General features: G+C 41.7%; 1 protein-coding gene across 3 annotated transcripts in view; it reads right to left on the minus strand.

Annotated features, from left to right (window-relative positions):
• Positions 1–23,923, minus strand: part of ANKRD55 (ankyrin repeat domain 55) — a 255,412-nt gene that overhangs the window by 35,205 nt on the left and 196,284 nt on the right. For all 3 annotated transcript variants that reach the window (XM_074358508.1, XM_045525115.2, XM_074358512.1), the window contains exons 6-8: positions 20,730–20,839; positions 11,926–11,986; positions 1,553–1,681 (exon numbers count right to left, since the gene is read on the minus strand). In XM_074358508.1, coding sequence (XP_074214609.1) covers positions 1,553–1,681; positions 11,926–11,986; positions 20,730–20,839 — 300 coding nt within the window. The remainder of the gene's footprint in view (positions 1–1,552; positions 1,682–11,925; positions 11,987–20,729; positions 20,840–23,923) is intronic.

The following is a 23,923-nucleotide window of genomic DNA, read 5'->3' on the forward strand; positions in this document are numbered from 1 at the left end:
CCAAATTGCTTCTTGGAGGATAAAAACAGGGCTTCCCACTCACAAAGATCCCAAATCAGAAGTGAGATCTGGGAATCTGTTGTTTTACAAGCACTGCTGCTGATTCCATTGCAAGGCCATGTCCCAAGAAGCAGCTCTAAACTGGGGGTGTGGTGGAGAAAGGGGGAGCAGAGGAGGCATGTTGGTCAGAATCCCCTGGGGAGAGTTTTCAAAATGCACATACATGAGCCCCACCCCAGATCTATGGAATCAGAAAACGGATGATGGGAATGAATACACAGAAAATGTTGGATTCTGATACCACTCTCACCTCAGCTGAGAACCAACACACATGGGATGCTTCTTGGTTGCCCAGCCGGGTTGCCCTGGGGCCACCACTACAGTGGTGGCCCCCGACCAGACAGAGGACTGGGCTCTGGGCAGAGAGTGGCGTGAGGGGGACAGGGCAGGTGATTAGATACTGAAAGTGTGTAGGAGGGTGCTCAGGGCAGGTGGGGATGGCAAAAACAAGCTTTGCCCAGGGCTGGCCCTGCTACAAAGTAACTGAAGCCAAGATTGGAGGAACAAAAACAGAGTAGTTTCTAAATCACTTCTGTTTTCCCCTTAACTCAGACACAAATGTCAACCCTGAAAGTGCCAGGTGCCCATCTCTGCTGTGTGTGGCACGTGAAAACGCCTGGGTGAAACCGCTGCAGGGCAGGCAGAATCACAGGGGTCATGGCAGCAGTTCAGCAAGGGTGCCCTCACTGGGATGATGGAAATAAACAGTGCAGGTGTCTATGTTAGGCATCAAAAAGCAGAATGGGCTACCAAGTTCGTTGAAAGGATGCAATGGTCCTGCTCTCCTCTGAAGGACAGAATAGGTAACGCCTAGTTAATCATTTCCTTTGAATGATTTCCCTATGCTATGGTCATCCTTTCACCTTTGTCTCAGTTTTCCCCTCTATGGACTAGATTTATGATTTCTCTGGTCCTGTGCACTGATACAGATGCCCTTTTCGGATAGTGAGGTAGGGTCATGCGCCACGATTTTCATTGTTCACGACTCAGGGTCACCTGGATTTACTCTGCTTTGGAGGATTTGGAAGCAAGAAGAGAGTCATGGTCCAAAGACTTTGAAGGGATTTTCCAAGTAATTCTTTGAAGGTTTATCCTGGTTTACTTACTGTGAGCCAGTAGCAACCACTGAGATTGAGAGAGAGAATGAGAGAGAAGGGTGTGCGGGTGTGCGTGTGTGCGCGCGCGCATGTGTGTGTGTGTGTGTGTGTAACAGCCAGGTGGGCTCTGTCTGATATTCTATAACTTCTCCCCCTCTTTACCTCATAACTGATGTACCCAAATCCTCCCAAGTGACGGGTTTGCTGCTGCCCCCGTGGATGTGAATGGAGGGGAGGAGGGCAGCGTGTATCTCACGTGCTCTGTCATACATATAAAGTTGATACCAGTGCTGGGGCTGTACCTTTGAAAATCTTTCAGGTCTGACATACTCAGAATTGTTAACATCACTTTACACCATTTATACTTGAGACAAGTCCACTGGCTAATTTCTCACCTGGACTGCCCAGTGGAGAGCCGTTTTAAAATCTTTATCCACAAGAGTGGGGTCTGCTCCCTTCTTCAGCAGCATTTGGGTATGCAGAGGCTGGTTGTGGAAAGCTGCCCAGTGGAGTGGTGTCATTCCCTACAAAACCACAATCAGAGGGGCAGAGATGAGCGCAGGCTATCAGGAAGGAAGGTGGAGCACACACTTTCTCCTCAGGCCTGAGGCATCACCAGATGCACTGGCTGCAGCCTGTCAGTTCACTTGCTCCTTAAGCCATTCATTCAGCAGAGATGCATTCAGCTTCTGCTCTGTGCCACACAAACAGGTGTTAAGGACACTATAGTGACTAAGATAAACAAGATCCTTGTCCTCATGGGAATTACTCTGTGGCAGAGGAAGACACAGTAAATGCTGGCAAACAAGCAGAAGGATTTTCCAGATGGTTGAATGCTGTAATGAACGCACTCAGAGTGCTGTGATAGAGTAACCACAGGGGGCGAAACTGTTCTACGAGAGCCTCTGTGAGCTGGGCTAGGGGAAGAGACCAGCGAACAACAACTCACAGGGGCAGGCACTGTGACAGAGTCATGCTAGGATGCCATCTCCCATCACCGGGGCAGGGACACTGTTCTATTGCAGCGTCCCCAGTGACCAGAACCGGGCCTAGATAAGCAGCTGTTGAATGGATGGACGGATGGAGAGGGAGAGGAGGTGAGCCCTGTGAGATGAGATTGGAGAAGGAGGCAGGGCTGATCCTGGGAGTGTGGGATGGGGGATACCGACCCTGCATAAGGCATTTGGATTTTATTCTAAAGTCAATGGAAGGACAGTGAAGAATGTTAAGCGATGTTGACATGATCTTATTTACACTGTTTAGAAGAAATCACTCTGTGGCAGCTTGGAGAACAGATGTGGATGAGTCAATCTGGTGAATCTCACCTTCTTTCAGAGCTTGAAGTCACACATTCTAGGCATCATTTAGTAATAAAACAAGCGTTTGCTGGGAAATGTTTGCCAAAGAGGACTAGTATTCTTTGGAAGCATACTATGAAAGGATGGCCTCTTCTCCTTGCTTATGGCTCTCAATTACATGAAATATGTCTAAAATGACTCTAGATTTGCTCCTGGTAAAAGGAGCAAAAGATTTGAGTTGCTCTGACTCTTTTTTGGTGTCGTCTCTGCAGATAACATAGAGTCACTACCTTAGTCTTCCCTGCCCATCCAAGATGAGCTGAGTGGAGGGGATGGGCCCCAGACTAGCTAGGAGTGCAGAGCTAACACTACTCCAGAGATCTTTATGAGTTCTTATGCATATTATCTCATGTAATCCTCCAAACAGCTTTTTGAATTAAGTATTGTGGCGAAGTCTGCTTCGTGCTTACCAAACTGTTTCCTCTTCCTCCAGGCACAGAGTCAGTCTGCATTCCCCAGCCTCCCAACAGAGAGATGTGGCTGCGAGATTGAGTCCTGACCACATTGCAGTATGAGCAGAAGGGTTAGAAGGATGGAAGTCCCCTCCCTACCCATGCCTGCCTAGAAAACAAAACTTATATAGTCTTCCAAGTATCCAAATATTCTTTCCTCATCTGACAACTGAATATAGAGGACAAGGCTCAAGAAGGTGCTGGAATCATGTGATTAAAAAGCCCAAGACCCTGGATGATAAGATAGAACAGGGCCACCTTGTCAACCAGCATTGGACTATGAAGAAAGCAGGAAGTTGGCTTCCGTTGTGTCAGGCCACTGAGATTCTGAGTTGTTGCTGTTGCAGTTAGCCAACTCTGACAGGTGCCATTTCATTACACGGAAGAGGAAGCTGAGCTCTAGGGAAGTTCACAAGTCTGTGAATGAGCACAAAACTGAATCTAAGGTTTGAGGTTTGTGGGGCAGTGAGCTTTAGAATGTTAAATCCCCTGCACCAGTTCCATATTCTAAATCATGACATTATAGTCTGCTTTCAAGTTTCAAGTTTCAAGTGTCACGTAACACTGAGTCTCCCAAGATACACTTAAAAATGTTTCAAGAAATTGGTTCCATATGGAAAAGAACGCTGGTCTAAAAGCAGTGGAAATTCTTGTTCTTATTCCAATAGCTGAATATTTACTCAGGATTTAGAATAGCTCAGTGTATTTCCGTAGGTCCTCTCCATTTTTAATTTGGCCCACTGGGATTAGAAATCTGGACTCCAGGGAATCAGATCCTTTTTATTGTGCATGGATTGCCTCTTTCCCAGTGCTGAGTCCCCTTGCTTCTGAATCATTGGCTTCATCATGAAGTGGCACCAGCATCCAGGGATAAAGACATCAGAGGCAATTTTGAAGTCACAGGAGTGTAACCTTCATGAAGGCAGGGTCTTTGTCTGCTTGTCTGAATCCTTAGAGCCTAGAACAGTGCCAGGCACACTGTAGATGCTAAGTAAATGCTTATTAAATGAATGAGGGATTTCTTACTGTTCTTGAATTTTTTGCTTTGGTAAAATTTGGCTTTGCTGTTTAAAATCATACACACAAGAAAGAAAGGTAGAAAATGACTTCTTTATGGAAAATGAACTTGTCTGATATGATCATTGTTACTAACTCTTCAATTGAAACCTGCTGAAATTCTTGATGAGTGCTCCAAATGAGGTAGATGGCAATCACTACATGCAGAGATACAGATTTAGCAATGTGAGAATTCAGTGTGAAAATGTGGCTGTCAATTAAACTGTGATTATGCACTGTTAACACTGTCTCCTAAACAGTTTCTAGGCTTCAAGAGTTACCTTCTTAAAACAACAATCCTCTCCCACCCGCCCCACCAAGAAAACAAAAACAAAAACAAAAAGTAACAACCAAAACCCCCCAGCTCCTGCACTGGCAAAGGCTGGGGAAGAGCACTACCATTTTTTATATACCTGCTTGGTGCCAAGTGCTTTATATATGTCAATTCATTGAATCTTTACAACAATCCTAAAGGGACAGGTATTTTTAGGCCCATTTTACAGGTAAGGAAACTGAAACACAGGTTAAACAATTTTCCTAAGGCCACCCACTGGGTACAAGCAAAATTGGGATTCAAATCCAGGTCCTTCCTTCCAACTCTGGAGGAAAATGCTCTTTCCACACATCATGCAAGTAGACTTCTATTTTCCAGAATGGTAGTTCTCAGTAGCCTAAGGGTTGCCACCCTATATTATTTGTTTCATTTGGTATCAGCTCTAGGCCTCTTCTAAAAGTACAGCTGGCAAATATTTATTTTTGTATGGTATTGAAATATGTACATTCTCCTCCCACTCCTCCTTTACCCTGAAATTTGGGATCAGTGTTATAAATAACTGTTGATCCCCTGAGTGGCCCTAAAGCAAGACTTGAATTACTCCATTATTTCTCTAAATAATAATACATACTATAATATATAATATATAGTATAATTATACTACAATGTAAACAGGTTGCAAACATTCAGTCAAGTCAAGGGAAATTTCCTGTTGCTTTTTTTTTTTTTTTCAATTGGACTAATGAGAAACAAAAACACATCCTCTTAGGGTTAGTAATATGAAAACCAAAACTTTCAAAATCAGCTCAAGTGCAGCTCTTTGTATTGCACAACACACTTTGTTTAGGAACATTCTTCCTACAACTGCCTCCTCCTTCCTTCAACTTCTGTTAAAACATCTAACACATTGTGGTTGTGTTAAGACTCTGGTGGCCATTTAGACAGCAGACTTCAGGCAATTAGTGTTTGCACTGAGCTGTGCCAGGAATTAAGATTAAGCTGTAGTACACTAAGGTAGAGGCTGTGGCTTATTCACTGAGCACACAGTAGGTGTTCAAGAAATGTTCACAGGAAGACTTAGTGAGTTGCTAATTATACTTTTTATATACCAAATTATATTTATATTTATACTCCCCTTGGGAGTATTCATGGGGAGTATGAAATACCAGAGTTGGGGGAATGCAAGTCAGCCACCTGTGTCCAAACTGTGGTGACTTTTCCTACAAGCTTTTCATTGAGTCATCAGGGACTCAGTTGGGCCTTCAAAGAATCTAAAGGCTGAAAATCTAGGAGTCATCTGCAAACATGCTGCAACAAACATCCAGATGGCCCTGGTGACAGCAGAATTCCCTTTTTTGAAAAAAAATAAGGAGTGCGGGCTCCAAGAGTGAAGAGTAACTTACATTCATTTAAGAGCACAGCTCTCTAGAATGTTTTGAAGGGAAATGTTACGTTTTGCTTGACTTAGGATCCATTTCGAGATTGCTGATAGGACTACTGCGTGTGGTAACTCTTGGGTGTGGGGTGGAGTTGCTTTGTAACAGTGCTCTTGTGCAGATGAGTAATTCTGTACCTTATGCCTATGCCACCAACATTTCAGTTAAGGGTTTTCAAAGTCCTATCAGGTTCTCAGAACTTTTTTTCCAAAACCACTGTAACTTTTGTGTTTTATGAACCAGAAATCTGATTAAGTGCTTAGCACTTTTCATGTTTCAGAACTGCACTTTTAGACCAGCTCTTGCAGACACTGAATGGTACCGAGATAGAAATGTGTGATGTGGCGGGACAGAACTACAGCAGGTGGCTGAGAGATCAGCAAAACAATTCTAGATCCTTCAGAGGAGTCCAGTTTGCCTCTGGCATTGACATTTTAATATTCACATATTATTAATCTCCCAACCACATGTGACTACCCCTCACAAAAGTTATAAAGGCTCTTCTGTTTACGAAAGATTGGAATTAATGATGTACTTTAAAAGATTCTAAAAAAATAAACAAAACAAAACTCTGGATGTTAGAAGTGCAACAGTGAAAGTCATTTTCTCAAATTTATTTGGGAAAAATCTTAAATATAAAGATTAGTAATGCATTAATAAAAAAGCTTATGTATTACTATTATAAATTTGTTCTTTGAAATATTCTGATATTTGCTTTTCAATATAATTGGTTTTTTTGGTAATCCTATGCATTTTATTTTATGTAATGTCAGACATTTTTCTGAGACGGACTCCACTGGCTTCCCCAGCATACCAGATGTGTCCATATCATAGAAATGGACAAGGAGTCCTGTCTTAGAGTCTACAGTACATTTCGGAAGATCTCAAATGTTGTAAAATCTTATTTTTTGAGAGTAGATTTTGGAAATAATTAAAAGTCACTTGGAGTCAAGTCTGATAAATAAAATGGGTCACTGAGTTGAATCAACAAAATAAAGAGAGAAAGAGTCAATAAAATAAAATAACATGATATTTTCTTGAATTTAAAATTTAATTCTCTATTTATCTAAACATATTTTTTTTGGGGAGACTCAACTATGTGCAAGTTATTGAACTAGCTTCTAGAATACAAAGATAAAGAAGACATGGTCTGCCTCTAGAAATTTATGGGGGGAGAAGAAGAGAGGAGAGAAGGAAGTGAGGGCCCTTAAGTGGTAGTGATTCTACTCCAATTTTTAAGGTACTCACTTTTAGGATAAAAATTCTGGTGCATTAAAATTTTTTTGCTTTATTATTTTATCTTTTGCCAACTGTAAAGTAAAAAGATTTATAGAGGCAGGGACTATTTCTATTGATTTTGCCTTTATAATACACAATCTCTACTTGTGCTTATATCTTAGGAATGTTATAAGTGGATTTTTGTGCAAAGAATTATATCCAAAGGTTCACATCTGTTTTTGCAACTTGAACTTATTTTCTCAGAGTGCTGTTGTGCTGGAAGTTTGGATTGTTAGGCCACTCATAAAAATCTACTTATACCAGAATGTGAGAATGTGCATTTAATGTAGGATCAACAATCTATCTTTAACAAAGAGTCCTATTGTACTAAATAAATGCTCTATAGTAGAAAAACAAAAACAAAAACAAAAACACTATCTATCCTAAATACCATACACAACAGTGCTTTTCTGGAGAAATGCATTCAAAGTTCTAACCCAGATACAAATAGCTCATAGCCCCCCTTGATGGGTCACTCTTCCTGTTAAAGCTAAAATGAGAGCAGGACAGATTAGGTTCCAGGAGTCTAGCAACTTTTAACTCTCTGTAGTGGCAAGAGACAAGCCTCTCACTCTGTCAATGATTCCCTGAGGTCCAGAGAACAAAGACACAAAGGATGATCTGACCCATATTGTTTTTCCCACTGTTAAACTCTGTAGTGTGGACAGCTTCTAAATAATTAAGCAATGTGGCTAATGAAAAAGGAAAAACAAACAGATCATTGGAGCGAGAACAAAGAGTTCAGAAATGGAACCACATATTCTTAAAAAATCTTGTAACAAAGTAAGAGAAAATTTAGCATAATGTGGTTATGTCCCTGGGGGTAAAGAAGGCCTTCTTTTAAAAGATAATAAAAGCAAAAGCAGTAATGGACAAGGATAATCATTTTGATTACATCGTATTTTAAAATTTCTGTATAGGAAAAGATACCACAAAAAGTTCTAAAATAAGCAATAGACTGTGAAAAAATATTTGCAGTCTAACAGCAGACAAAGGATTAATGTTCAGAATGTAAAATAAACTCCTATGAATCCACAAGAAAATTACAAGTAACCCAACAGATTAGTGAATAGACAAAGGACCTAAGCAGGACCTAGAAGATCTAAAAATGACCATCGTACCTATGAAATTATGCTCAATCTCACTGACTATTAGGGAAATGCAAATTAAAGCAACAACAAGAAAATCCAACAACAGGAAAACGATAATAAACACCCTTTTATAACAATGGGTGGAGCAATAAATTGATACAGCCACTTTGATGAACATGCATATTAAAAACAAAAATAGGAAACCCTTATATACTGTTGGTGGGAATGTAAATTGGTGCAGCCACTATGGAGAACAGTATGGAGATTCCTTAAAAAACTAAAAATATAACTACCCTATGTCCAGTAATCCCACTCCTGGGTATATATCCAGAAAAAATGAAAACACTAATTTGAAAAGATAAGTGCACCCCAATATTCATAGCAGCATTATTTACAATAGCCAAGACATGGAAGCAACCCATCCCTCAACAGAGGATTGGATAAAGAAGATGGAATATTATTCAGCCATAAAAAAGAACGAAATACTGCCATTTGCAGCAATGTGGATAGACATAGAGATTGTTATACTTAGTGAAATAAGTCAGAGAAAGATAAGTACTATGTGACATCACTTATATGTGGAATCTAAAAAATAATACAAATGAAGGATATACAAAACAGAAACAGACTCATAGATATAGAAAACAAACTTGTTGCTACCAAAGGGGAGAGGAAAGGGAAGGGAGACAAATTTGGGGTATGGAATTAATAGATACAAACTACTATACATAAAATAGATAATCAACAAGGATCTACTGTATAGCACAGGGAATTATACCCATTATCTTGTAATAACCTATAATGGAATATAATCTGCAAAAATACTGAATCACTATGCTATACACCTGAAACTAACATAATATTGTAAATCAGCTGTACTTCAATTAAAAAAAACAGCCTTCCCCACCTCTGCCTCAATGTACATTTTCTAACAATGTACATTGTCTAACAAGGCTTCTTCTAAAGAAATGTTTGTATAAAATTCTCAAGGAGGTTTATAAAAGTACATTCTTCAGAGTAATGTTTATAATGGTGAAAAATTGGAGACAACCTAAAGATCCATTCACAGGAGAACAGAAAATAAAAGGAGGTATTTTCATAGTATGAAACATTATGAAGCCATTAAAAGGAATGAGCCATATGTTAGGTATTAACATGGATAGAGCTCTAAGACATATTATTGAGTGAAAAAACAAAGCTGCAGAGCAATATATAACATGAAATACCTTTCTCTCACACACACACACACACACACACACACACACACACACACACACACACACACACACAGTGTATACACGAGGTTAGAAAAGAGACAAATCAGACAGCAATTACCTGGGGGCAAGGTGGTAGGGTGGAAGTAATCAAAGACTCCCAGTATTACTGGTAATATTTAAATGTTTAAGAAGCAAATGTGTTCATGTATTACTTATACAAGTAAAAACTAATACAAAAACTTTGTTTTAAGTCACTGAGCTCAAATCAGGACAGTATCTAAAGTGACAGTCACCTTTCTGATATAAAGTGGTACATACCACATTTTGTTTTACATGTGCAATACAATGGCTTCAGAAACAGATTTATTTCCTTCTGTCCCCCTCTACATTTTTCAGTTTCAGTTTACAATCGAATATGCCTCTTAATGAAGTTATATTTCTATCAGTTGATCCTTTAATCTTTAACCGTTATTGTGATAAGCTTGGGAGTCCTTCAGTTATTCTTGGAAAATAATTTAATTCAGACTATATAGGGGTTATGTCTTGTTCTTTCCTCTTGTCATTAGGAAACCATAATGCTTTGCCAGCACTGGCTTACCTTTTCCCTGATTTCTTTTGCCTTTGCTGTTTTTTGCTTCCTGTTATTTAGCAGATGTAGGGTGTGTGTGTGCTTTAACTATTACTCTCTCAAGTGTAATGGAGCTGACGTTGTGCTTGGAACTTATTGGAAAAGTGATTGAGGGAGGAGACAGTAGGTGATGGCTTGTGCAGAACACTGAGAAGCCAAATGCAGGAACTCCACCAAGGTAATGAATGAAAAAGAAAGCCTGGGCTGTGTTCTTTCCATTTCAGAACTGACCTTATTTCCCAATGGCAAAGAGTTTCTAGCCTTTGCAAATTTATATGGATTGGCTCACACTAGCAATATACATAAATGAAAAACACAGGCAAGCATTAATAGTTGGCTTCGGGTGGATTTCAGACATGCTGTGTTGTGACACAGTGCGAATAGGGAGCTGTGACACTGGGAGGAAGTGTCCTTTTTGAGGCTCCTGCTCAAAAAAGCTAACAGGTCAGAATGCTGGTGTAAGAGCAGGAAGAATTTCCTTTGCATGAGAAGGAACCAGAGACTTTTCTAATATTTTCCACATATTATCCAAAAAGTATTATAGTTCTCACTGTAAGAAAGGCTTTTGTCTATTTTCATTGTCTCCACCAACCAGGGGCCTCCCAGGGTGGGGAAAAATAGGGAATCATTTTGCTGGGGGATGTTCATTCCGCTGAGGGGTGGACAGAGTTGAATGTCTATAAGGGGAATTCAGCTTCAGGGTATGAATGACTGAATTTGCCCTCTTTCTTGTAAGTTCCAGTTTGAGGGGTGACAGCAGGAGTTGGAGGTGGAAGAAGTGGTTAGCAAGCTGCCCAGAGTCTAGAAGTTCATGATCAGCTGACAGGATCAATTGCAAGCCTCCAAGTTCCCTGCTTTCACACTATGGGCTGAGTGATCAGAGTGTGCTTTCTCATCTCTGGTTCTCATTTTTAAAGCAGAAGTTTAAAACAGTACAGTATTCTCTCATCTGGGGTTTTGCTTTAAACCACTGAAGGTGTGGGGAGTGAAAGCAGCGTATAACCACCTAGTCAGGGAGGTGTCCAACATCAGACCCAGGCTGTGAAGTAGGCACTTTTTGGTGTGGTCATTAATGCCAAGCTAGTTGGAAGGAGGACTTTTGATCAGCAGACTCAAGAAACATGAGGGTCCCAGCCCAGCAGAAAGATGGGGCAGGGGGCCCAGCTCTGGTTAGGGGGCTTCCTCCCACTTTGTTGTCTATGGCCAGCTGATCTCCTTGAAAACAGTGTTATTTGGCATTTTGAGGCATGTGCATTTTCAGTGCTATCAGAATTTCTTACAGTTATCGGATATTCTTAGTGAAGTATAGCCAAACCAAGTTCACATTTATACAAAATTCCATTAAAAACCAGGTATTTAAATCAGTTGTAAGAAGCTTATTAAAGAAATCAGGCTGGCTAATGAAAATCAGACCTGGTTTTTAAAACAGTGAAATAGACACAAGACCCTAAGCTACTCTGGGGCTGCTCTGCCTGCTGTGATCCACTCTCCCTCAGGAAATTTGTTCAACAGAGCTGTGCTGTCTTCTTGGAAATGTGCAGGATTGTCTTTGCAACATAAAGGAAACAGCAGTTGTGATCACTGGCTTTAATAATGTGGCTTCTGGAGCAGGGAGCCTAGAATTATCATCTCTGTCATCTTTCACTCAAAGCGGGAGCATCAGCAGCCATGGAAGTTTCTGGTTCCCAAGAAGACAGGAAGGAGCAATATTTATTTCTCAATGTCCAAAGGGAAATTACAAAATTTCAGTGGTATGATAAATGCTTAAGTACTTAATGCAATAAATCCTTCCCTATTAAAAGCTACCCACACTCATAGTGGGATAAATTTCTGCCTGAGGATTAATAGTGGAGATGCAGGCTTCCCTCTCAGCGTAGGAGCACAAAACTGCTCCCTCCCTCTCCTTGTGGTTCAGAAAAGCCCTTCTTCCCACCCTCACATGTGCAATGGCCACCCATTCCTTGAGAGGCAGGCTTACCTCATTGTCCTGGTGATTAATCTCGCTCAGGTTTGACTGTTGCACCAGGACTGTCAGGAGCCTGTAATGAAAAAACAGGGGAAGTGGCTCAAAAGAATAGAATCTGTATGAGAACATGACATGAGAAATACAGTCTGTTGAAGGCCTCCAAATGAAGATAAGCCCTTTACATTTATCTAGGAAAAGATCCATGGAAAAGAAGCCAGTGCGACAGGCAAGGAGGCCACCTGTTTTAGTGTTCTGGAGGCGCCAAGGGGAATGGAGAAAGTGAATCCTCAGGCTTATCTTATTCACCAGATCTGTGTCCCTTTGTGTCCACTTTAAGAAGCAAAGTCCTTCAGTGCTTATTCTTTATTCATTTTATATAAATTTATAGAGTGCTTTCAAATTGCTTCACCACTGGGTACATGTGTCATGCCTTCTAAATGTGTAGGTTATACCAGGAGGTAATCAGCTTTTACAACGTTGCTTACTCTTTCTAAAACACACACATATCTAAGCATGAAATGATAGTAATCAGTGTGAAACAACTGTCAATGATTCTCATGTTCAAGTTCTTATCCCCTCCTTGGGCCCCACACTTGGTTGACTGAGGTCAAAACTCCATCCATGGGAGAGAAGAGGTGAGTGTACTGTTAGGAGCCAGGACTCTGCCGCGAGACTGCTTGGATTCACATCCCAGTCCAGCCGCTGACCAGCCCTGTGACTGCAGGCAACTGGCTTAACTTCTCTGTGCCTATGTGTCCTCATCTGTAAAACGGGGGTAATAAAAAGTGCCTACCTCATAGCTCAGTGTGAGGATTAAATGAGCTAATATGCATACAGCATTTACAGCATACCTGGAACACAGTAAGCGTTATTTCTAGAATACTTAACCCTAGAAGTTTTACCCTGGCTCCACCTCAGAATTCCCTGGGGAGATTTTTTTAAAACCACAAATACCTGGGCTCTATATTCAGAGTTTCTGACTCAGTGGTTCTGGAGAGAGGCCCAACTTCTACAGTTTAAATAAGCAGTTCAAGAAAGTCTGGTAAATAATCAGATTTGGGAACCACTGAGGAAGGTTTGAGTGAGTTAATCAATGGATACTCATTGTTATAGACAGAACTGCATCCCCCAGAAATTCGTATGTTGAAGCTCTAACCAACCCCACAAGTGCCTCATAATGTGACTGTAATTGGAGATAGAGCCTTTAAAGAAGTAATTAGTTAAAGGACTAGGGTGGGCTTTAATCCAGTTTGACTCCTGTTCTCTTAAGAAGAGGCGATTAAGACACACAGACCCCAGAGGCACGTGCTCACAGTAGAAAGACCACATGAAGAGGCAGCGAGATGGTGGCCACCTGCAAGCCAAGGGGAGAGGCCTCAGAGGAAACCAGCCCTGCTGGCTCCTTGATGTTGGATGTCCAGTCTTCAGAACTGTGAAAAAATAAATTTCTGTTGTTTAAGCCTCCCAGCCCGTGCTATTCTGTTATGGTCGCCCCAGCAAACTAATATTCTCATCAGGATGGTAAAGGAAAGGAAGACAATGGAGGAAATTCAGAAATTATTTTGGAAGAACTATTTGAAAAACAAAATGGTTTAGCCTCCTCCCAAATCAGATTTTCACTGTCTCTCAGCTTAGATGACATTTAAAGTCCTAAGTATTAAACTGCTACCCACAACAGACGAAAAGGAAGAGTGACTTATTACATAGTGTTATAAGGAGAACTTAAATGGGGATGGACCTCTTCAGTGGAGGTCATGTAACCAGGAAGCCCAGGGTTTAAATCAAGTCTCATCACTGTCTTTTGGGGCAGCCAAGATAAGGCTGTGATTTAACTCTGGCCTCACCACTGCATGACCTCTGTGAGCTTCTGTATCCTCACTTCTGTAACAACGATAGTAACAGCGGAGTGGTGAGGATTAAATAACGTAACAGGTGTAAAGCTCCTAGTATACAGACTTTAAAGGAACAGGGGCTATGGCTGCAAACAGCACATCTCTTCTATCATTTCTGAATTCTAGAATTCCTCCATCTGGTGGGAAAATGCTATAAAAATAACAGAATTTTGGTTAACACTGTTTTTTATATTTTCCCATATAGCTATTTTACGAGCAGAAGGTAACTGGTGATTATCTTTCTTCGCTCCCCTCCCCTCCCTCTCTCTTTCTCTCCCTCATTAATGGCCATTGTCTAATCTCAAGGGCACATTTGTTCTGAAGTGCTGGGGGAGGGAGAGTGGGTGGGAAACTCAAGAGGTCAGTTGTGGTCCAATCTTGTTATCCTCGGCTAACCCTTAGCAGGCTGAGGTCATCTGCAGCCAGACATAATCTTCTGGGGCTGCTCCAGAGCAGAGTGATCACATTGAGAGAAGTTGGCTCTGATCAGATGAGAATGGGGTTGAGGAGAGTAAGACCTCTTCTCACATCCTGGGTGAGCCTCCAAATGTCATATGATGAGCCCTGTGCTGGATACTTCTCTACTTGCCTCTCAAATCCATTCTTTGCTTTGCAGGGTCCCACTCTGAAGGCTGGCCTCCAACAAGTTTATCATCCAAGTCCCCTGCCCTTTGACTTCCCATTGGGTTTGGTCAGTGGGAGAACTGGCAGGAGGAAGGAAAGAGGTCACTTCCCTTTTCAACAGGGACTTTTTTCCTTTACTAAAGGCCTTGGCTCCTGCCAGGTGGCCCCTCTCCTACAGCTACAACTACAGCTAGAGCCTTGCTCTCCGCAGGTTCCAGTAACAGCTTCCTTCCTTGCCCCTTCTCTCCTAAATGTAGAACTTTTTCCTGATTTTGGTGGGGGAGTGGGGATGGGGGGTTTTCATCATCTCTTGTTGGTTAATTTCAAATAGTCTTTCAACAAACTTTCTTAGTTACCTCTTTTACTATTTCATGTCTTCCCTGTCACGACCCTCAATGATACATGCTAATCTACACTGCTTGCCTCCATTTTGATTCCTAAGTCTCTATGACTCACTGATCTTCAAAGTTGGTTACAAATTTACACATAAGTATTTCTTCTCTCCCTCCCTCCCTCCCTCCCCATCTCTCTCTCTCATTTTATGAGAGCAAATGACTTGATGCACTACATTGCTTGCCAAGGGTATCCCACATTGTCTTGGTGGTCCAGCCTGGCACTTCCATACTGTTCCATGGTTCAGTGGTAATCTGCAAGACACCTGTCCCACATTGGTCTGAATTACCAGCGGACTTGCAGACCTCTTAGTTTTGTTTTCTCAGAGCCCCTGTTTTGTGCGGAGGTGGCCCAGGAGTATTTCTCCCACATACCCCAGCCCAGTCTCCTATTAGCACCAGCTGAAACTCTATCCTGCTCGCAGATCTCCCGCTGCCAGGACAGCAGGCACGGATCCCCAGCAGGAGCCTTCCCAGACAGGCAGCATGGTGAGTGATAAGAGCACATAGTCTGGGGCCAGACTGCCTCTATTAGAACCTCAGCTCCCTCACCAATCAGCCAGTGACCTCGGCAAGTTATGAAACTCTCAGTGCCTACATTTTCTTATCTGTAAAACAGAGATGATAATACCCATTTCTTAAAAATTTGTTGTAACTTTAAACTTTCAATGCATATAAAGCACTTAGAATGGACTTTACATACTATAAGTTCTATATAATGAATAATTTTTAAAAGCTCCTACTCTTTATATTTTGGGGTCCCCAGATTGCCATTAGGCAATTGGTGGGCCAGAAAGAGACCAGTTAGACGTATACTGTGGGCCGGGGGTGGAGTGCAGTTTGTCTCTTTGACCTTCTCTGTTTTGCTGGCCTCTTGGGTTCACAGCCCTGGAACTGGCCCAGCCCAAGGATGGGTGGGAAAAGGGTCCCCAAGCCAGCCATCTGCTCTCCGGTCCTGGAAGCTGTCTGGAGGTAAGAGCAGGCTGCAGTGAAACATCCACTGCAGGTTAGAATGCATCAGTTTGAAACAAGAGAACAGGACCAAAGAAATGATTTCCTTCTTCCCTCTGGCTATAGTTAAGAGCAATGAAAAGAGGCAGAGCTGCTGGGGCTCTGGCAGGAAAAAAAAAAAAAATCTGCTGGTAACCATGGAGACCATGAAAAAGACCTTCAGAGAGCCCTGTGGCTGCTTTCAGAGGAAATTGCTGCTTGCCTTCCAACTCTAGCATGCACAGCGTTGTACAAACACAACTCCGTGCTCTTTGGAGCTTTGTCTTAATGACCATGCCCCCTCTTTCAGACGGGCGCCCTCTGAATGTCCCAGCCAAGGAAGCAAGAAAAGCCATGGGGAACTGAAAGGGAGAAAACTCAGACCTGCTGAGAAGCAGTGTTCAAAGCAGGAAGGGGATTTGTGAGATGAAACCTGTGCTCCTTTGCTTTTGTCCATCGAACTTGCCTTCATGTTCTTAATTATAGGTCCCTTATCCCTGCAGTGCTTAGATCCCCAGTGAACTGTAGCTTAGCTAAGGCTGTATATTGGCACCAGTTGGTTTGCTAGTGAGTTGTATTCTTCAGAGGACCAAAATCTCTCTGGAGGCAAAGGGCTAATTGAAGGGTCCTCTTGGCATGTTCACAAGCAGCTTTAGTTTGAGACTTCGCTGTCAATAGCCTCCAGTGAGCACCGAGTGGAAGAGTGTGCTGTTCAGAAGTCTAAGGGTTAGTGGATTTTAAAAGGAGTATGAATACCTGAGTACAAGGCCACAGTGTGACTGGTACATATCCTTATGATTAGAGGAAAAATACAGATGTTTGCACTGACAGAGGTAGGGAAGGGAGTTTCAGGGGAGCTGAATGGTTGAGTTTGATGGTCATTGGCTTCTAAAATTTGCAATGTGCTACGTCCCAAGGTCAATACAAATAGGAGCAATGTTCATACCCTGATGATCTTTGCAGTAAATGTGTGCACATGTCAGTGGGTGCAGGAGTGTGTGCATGCACCTGTGTGTATGGATATATTTCTTGTGGACCTGTGTGTGCTAAGGTGAAGAAGGCCCTGGTGAGAGCTGGTGCGTGGCAGTAGCAGGGTTTCATTCTTCAGTGCTGATCTATGGTACTTCATTATTTCTATCTTCCACCATCATCACCATCATTATCATCATCATCACTAACACTTACTGAACACTGACGATTAACAGTGTTCAGTGCTTTCCACACATTTTCTCATTTACTTCAACCTACTTTCCTATGAGGTAAGTACTGTAATATTCCTACTTTTGAGAAGAGAAAGCTAACTAAACCTTGACGTGTCAACTTGCCCAAGATAATATGGTCTGTAAGCAATGGAGCCAAATTCAAACTTAGTCAGTCCAACTCCTGAGGTGGCACTCCTGGCCACCCTTTTCCTCAATCCAAAAAAGGATTTTAGGTGGTTTTTCAGATACATATAGTAAAACAAGATTACAAGTGAAAAAACTAGGCAAAGGGAAAATGAGGCAAAGGAAAAAGAACATGTAATTATGGTCCTATGTTTGTGTCAGAGGTGAGACATAATTTGGGCTCTGAGTTTTCTAAATATACAAGCAGAGAAACATGATCATACTCATAGTAGTCACATAATAAAAATAAAAACAAATTTATCAGGAGGAGCGTAGGAATTCTTCCTTTAGTAGATATTTTTCTACTATTGTATCTACTAAATATCGATTTTAGTAGATATTTTTAGATAATATAATGAACAAAATATTTCCTGACAATGAGTCAATAAGGACTTCTTTAAGGCTGTTCCTTATAAGGCCTCTCAGTGTAGACCAAGGGCTTAATGACAAAATGTGATCATTAGAATAAATTTTACAGGGTCCACAACAGTGGACTCCAGGAGCACAGCAGACCCTTTGGGCAGGTTACTTATCCTCACACAGGCAGCAGACAATTAGTGACCTTTTTGATGCCTCGGTTTTCTCATCTATAAAATGGGGACAGAAATATTACCTACCACATAAAGGTGTGGTAAAGGTTAGACAAGACAGTACATGGAAAGCACTCAGAACTTTGCTCAGAATGTGGTAAATAATCTGTGCTGTTTGTCATCATGATCCGTGTTGTAACTACAGACCTATGTTTAATGGTCAGACAAGCTGGCCTAAAGATGTGTCCACTTAGGAAAATTAAACAGTCAAGCAGGTTTGCATCGCCTAATGGAAGGTTACTCCCTTCTGCATTATGATTCTAGAATTAGGAGGTGCCCATAAAACAGACTGAGATTTTTTTTCTCAGAAAACGATTCTGAGTTCATGATGACACACAAACAAATGGGCAGTCAAAGCCCAACATCTCTGGCTCTGTTAGTTTTGGCTTGAAGCATCTAACATAGATGTTATCAAATCCTGCCACGGCCATAAAATTTCTCAATAAACAATGATAAAATACCTCATTTTAAGCAATGTAATTCCATAAGGAGTCCTTTCAGTTAAGCTAGTTTTGAAATGTTCTCTAGGTAGAAAAACCAGTTGATTTTGCTCTATGGGTTGTTAAGGTTTAACCCAACTCATTTTTGGAGAACATTTGCCAGAAATGCTAATTTTGGTCTTGAAATAGTTAACTTTAATCTTGGGTTTTACTAGTTACAGCAGCTAGCATTACCATAACTAAAGAAGGATTTTATGTTCCAGAGTCAGCTAACTGTCCATTTAGGATAATAAAACTGTATCATCAGCACACAGAGGATGTTTATTTTTCTGGCTTCAGCTCTTCCAAAGGTGGTAGCTGGGTCATTTGGTACAATTTCAAGAGAAGGGGAAGCCACAGCTCAGTGTTCTCTCAGTTCTAGTGATGTAATGCAGATCCTAGAGAGTCTAGGGGCACTGCTGGGCATAATAAGAAATAGACTAACAAGTCCACAAAAGGTGAAGTGTGCTTGGATTGGTTTTTAATTTATTAGTGTAGTGATTTCAGATGATGAGGCCAATCTAGTGACCAAACTGAACTCGAATGTGATTCCAGCTGCCGAGGCTTGGTTCACGCCTTAGGTGCAATGGCTTAATGGCAGAGAGAGCGTTTCACCAAAGTTTATGCCCTCCTTTCTTGGATTGGAGTCATTGCAGGGAGGCAGATTCTTTGTCAGGGACTATATTCCCCAGCACTACTTATTGCCAAATCACCCATCCTTACTAAAGGAATGTGAGCAGAAGTGAGTTGTGTCATTTGTAGGCTGAGATTTTAAAGAAATAAGTGAGGCTTGTTTATACTCCTGTCATCCCATCTGCAGGCTGAACAAAGGATTCTGTGATCCAAGGGGAAGAGGAAGCCACAAGATGGAAGCAGCCTGGTCCTCTCTGAGCCACCTGTGGAGGGAAGCCAACCCCCAACTAGGAACATCTACATTGGATTAAATTTTATTATGTTAAAATGCTGCAACTTTGGATTTGATTTGTTACAACAGCTGTAATTACAGTAACTAAAGCAAGTGTTCATCTTTCAGAATCAGGTAGATTTCAAAATGACTACTCTGAACGAAGCAGGTAAAAAGCAACTAAGTAGAGTAAATCAAGGCAGAATAGTCTTAAAGGTACATTTAAAATGTATTCTCTGAAGATTACCGTTGGGAAAACAGTATGATTTTGTGACTATTTTTGTGGGTTGTCTAGAAGTCACTCTGTTTTCATCAAAAGGTAGTCATCTTTTTATGATGTCTACTGATTGTTAGCTCAGGGCTTTCTGTTTCTTCTCTAAACTTCCTTGTTTTGTTGGGCTTTGAGTAAACCCTAGTTTTCTATTATTCCTGGATATAATCCAATGATAACAGAAGCAAGGCTTGGTTGGGAATAGTCCTGGAATTTCCCAAGTCCTTTTACTTTAGTGTAAAACAGACTGAAATGAAGAAATCATGTTACCTCTCAACCTGGAAGGCGCCTTGGTCTCCTCAACCCCCACAGGGCTTCAGTTTTAGTTTCTGGACACAGGGTAAGGAGGAGGCGCAGCAGAACACACCCCCTGTGGTGCTGGCCTGTTGCCTAGCTCTGGGGAACGAGAAATTCCTGCCAGAGGCCTGTTCTGTCAGCAGAGGTTCAAGAAGTGCCCAGAATGTTGCTGATTCCACAGTGGGAAACGCAGTGATCAAGCTGCTAGGAGGGACTTTCAAAAGACTGGTGATCTAAGCCATGTAGTACAGTGGACTGGGGTAACTACACTTGGTCTGGGCAAAACTTTTTCCTTCGTCGCTCAACTTCTTACATAAATGTGACCTTCTCGATCATCTAGCTTATTTGAGGACATTCCTTCACATGATTTCCAGCAGCATACACTCCTAGATTTCCTTCTAACCCACTGGTCTCCTGTCTCAGTCTCCTTTGCTGGGTTTTTGCTTCCTTCCAGCCCATAAACGTTGGCATGACTCTGAGTTCAGACATTAACCTTTCTGCCCAGCTAGTGCTCTGTTACCCTGTTTGGTTTCCTTCATAGCACTATTTGAGATAATACTATTTATTTGTTTACTAGTGTGCCACTTAAGTCACTGCGAGGTCAGAGATGCTGTCTTGCTCCCTGTGGAACTGCAAGGGCCTAGAACAGTGGTTGGATCATAATAAGCACTCAGTAAATAGTTATTGAATTAATAACTGACTAATTTAATGAATGAATATATGAATTCAGATGATGATGAACAGCATTTTTTCTTAAATCAGAGACTAGAAGAAAAGGGTTTTATTGAAGTAGGAGGGGACTGAGTTTAGCACTGAGATTATTCCAGGATATTTTGATTCACTGAGATGTAGTCCTGTCTGCTACAACTCCCCCACCCCCCAAAAATGGGATGGATTTTGTTTTTATTCACCACAGAGGGTTGGATTAGATGATCTTCTAATCCAAGTTGGGTGCTTCCCAACTTGGGCGTCGTGTGAACCTGGCTACTCACCTCACATCAGGCTCAGCGGTGGCAGTGTGCAGTGGCAGACGGCCATTTTTATCTGGGATATTGTGCTTGGCACCATTTCTTAGTAGACTCACACAACCTTCCAGCCAACCCTGGAAGAGCAAGAGCATCATTATATAACACAATCTTGCATAACACAATCCAACAAACCTTCTCCAATTTTCTTTCCCTTTCTTCTTTGGTTTGGCTAAAAACATGTTCTATTGACCTAAAGTGGTTAAGGACTATAACTCGAATTTACACAACAGAGGGCTGAAAGTCTTGAGGTATGGATGCCTGAGTTTTGTGGAGGAACTTCACCCTGTCAGATGCAGATTAATTCCTAGACTCTTTCTTCTACCTGCACCTCCCCATTTCTAGGGCCACTCGCGTGTGCTCCACTTTTTATACTCAGTTCCTAGAGCCAAATGTGGCATGTGATGGGGTGATTACTCAGCTCTAGCCTCTCATTCTGTGGGCTTAGCTCCAAATCATGCTTGTCAATGGTCTCACCCGGATGTCATGGTCCAGTTCCAAAACTGGGCTCCTGCGTCATTCTTGAGTCCCAGCCTCCACTCGATGCCTCAGTCTATCTATAGCTGATAAACAGCCCTTTGTCCTCTTTTCCAAGTTCCCTTTCTAGTAACCTAGTCAGTTCCTCTTCTGATACCTAGAATTCTATGCTGAGCACCACCTACTCCAGTGGCTGAGACTCGGCTACTCTGGTGATCTTTTCCTGCTGAATCTGGGGGTATCACCAGCACCCCCTCAGGGTTCCCCATTATTGTGCTTTACCCACCTATGAATTCCTCAAGTAACTTCCTGTGAACCCCCTGCTGTCTACCAATTACCCAGATTGAGACCTGATATTGCTACATCTCATTCTTGTCCCTTCCTTGGTCAGCACAGCTGGGCCACGTCTCTCCTTATTTCAAAGGGCAAATATAATTGCAGGCTAGTCCTCCCATTCTGTTCATCATCTGACCCAACCCTGCTGATGATTGAGTTTGGCTCACATGACAAGGAGAATGTCTCCTAAATTCATCCAGAATCACTTGGGTTACTCACCCAATTATAAGCAGGCTTTTAAGTAAATGAAGCTATTATTATGAAGAATAAGACAATAATTCTCTATTTTTGTCCTGCCTTCTTCTATTCCTGTATAGTTAAGTCTCAAGATTACCCAATGTTAAGAGAAAGATGACTGAAGATTTTCCCTCACCATACTAGAAGCAAAAATAAAAATGTTACTAAGTGCATGGAGGAAAAAGAGAGATGATAAGAAAAGAAATTTGGGTTCTGAAAAGTCTAGAAAAAACTTTTTTTTCAACAAAAGCACATCAAAATTCATAGGTTTTATTGAATATGGCTTTGTAGAACTGACCAATAATATCTAAGTTTTAAGTAGAAGCAAGTAATTTCAACCTTGATTCATAGTTTACCAATGTATTAAATCTAGTTTTAGTTCCTAATGTCTACGTCATCAATTTCTCTGATTAAAAGGGAAAAGTATGACTAGAAGACCCAAAAGAAAGGAATGCTGGACAAATTCCAGAGTTGCCAAATTTTAGAGTTGCCTAAGGTTTAGTTTTTGAAAAACAAATCTTCTGATGGGGGAGGGTTTGAAACATTTTTATCATTTTGCAACATTTCCTGGAACTATGTGTGCATGTGTTCTTTTTTTTTTTTTTTTCTTCTTTTCTTCAGAAAAGAAATCAGAAAGCCACTGAATACATCTGAAACCCGTGGTCACTATTCAGAACTAACAAATACATCTTTTACCTACTATGTGCTGGGTGATTCTGCATATGTTTCTCCTTCACTTGTGATAAACTTAGGGTATTATTTTTACTACATTTTTCAAATGAGGAAAGAGGCACAAAGAGGTGAGGAAATTTGCCTAAGGTCATGCATCTATGGTAAGTTTATTTGTACAGTGAGTTTGAAGCTGTGACTGAGCCAATTTCTAAGTGCCCCCTTTGCCAAGCTGCCCTTTAATACTTGAATTCAAACACTGCCAGAGGGAGTGGTGGGCTTCACAGTGTCATCAATAGCACACCACCTACCCCCATCCTTCCCAGGAGCCTCAGGAGAGCCAGCGAAGAGCCCTGCCTTGGGGGTCCAAACTGAGGTGAGGTCAACATTAAGAGGATAGTGCCACATGCTGTCATGCAGGCAAACTTCCCCATGCAGCTCCTTAGAATGCATTCCTAGAAAGAGTTCTCTGCAACGGCGGCACCTCGCTAGGCTCACTGTTCGCTGTGAACTAGAGGAGGACTTCTTCCCAGTTCTTAAGTGGTTCTCCAGCCCAAGAAATCTGAAATTTTGAATTTTAGAATTTTGAAAGAAAGCAAGCTTCGTTTCACCCTATTCTGTATGCTAGTGGCAGTTAACTTTAGAAACCATCTCTAATCCCTTCCTGCATCCCCTGATCCAAATTTCCTCTTTTCAGCTCAGCTCAGACACCAGAAATCTCCATAGCTAGAGCAGTTGTTAGGGCATGTGCTAGAAGGGAGGGGGGCTGGGAGGGCAGTTACAGGTATGTCTGAGATACTGGACTTCACCTAGTGTTCATAGACCAGTGTTTTTCAAACTTGAACAGCATAAAAATTGCCTGGGAAGTTTGTTTAACATGCAGGTACTTCCCTCCGCCCACAACCCCATCCTGCTCCCAGAGTGTCTGACTCAGAAGGTCTAGGGTGTAATCCAGGAACCCACATTTGAAACAAGCACTCCAACACTTTGAAAAATTCTTCCCAGTTTCATGTGTGAGTCCTAGAGAAAGAGGGCATGCAAATAAGAAATGAAAGGCTAGTTTCTAAAGAAAAATCTCTGTGAGAACTGGGCAATGCTTCACTGCAAGTTACGCTAGATTGTGGCACGAAGGTGGGTATTTGGGGAAGAGAGTGTTCCATTTGGCCAGGGCAGCTTCAGGATACCATGGGCTAATTCACCACTGTCAACGGGCAGCGACAGCAAATGCAAGAAGCTGCATCAGTGCAGCAACAGTGGTTTCTGATGAAGATTTCCAGGAGCTGTGTTGGAGAGGAGAGAGAGTGATGACCCTCACATGGCACCAAGGAGGACTTGTTTGACATGGACTCAAGATAGCGCTGGGATCTCCCAGAAAGATTACAGGGAAGATTTGAGAGGAGACAGGCTTGAAGTTTTTCAGTAAGGTCGTATCAAGCTTGAGC

The sequence above is a fragment of the Camelus bactrianus genome, chromosome 3 (genome assembly GCF_048773025.1).
Source record: "Camelus bactrianus isolate YW-2024 breed Bactrian camel chromosome 3, ASM4877302v1, whole genome shotgun sequence".
Lineage (NCBI taxonomy): Eukaryota > Metazoa > Chordata > Mammalia > Artiodactyla > Camelidae > Camelus > Camelus bactrianus.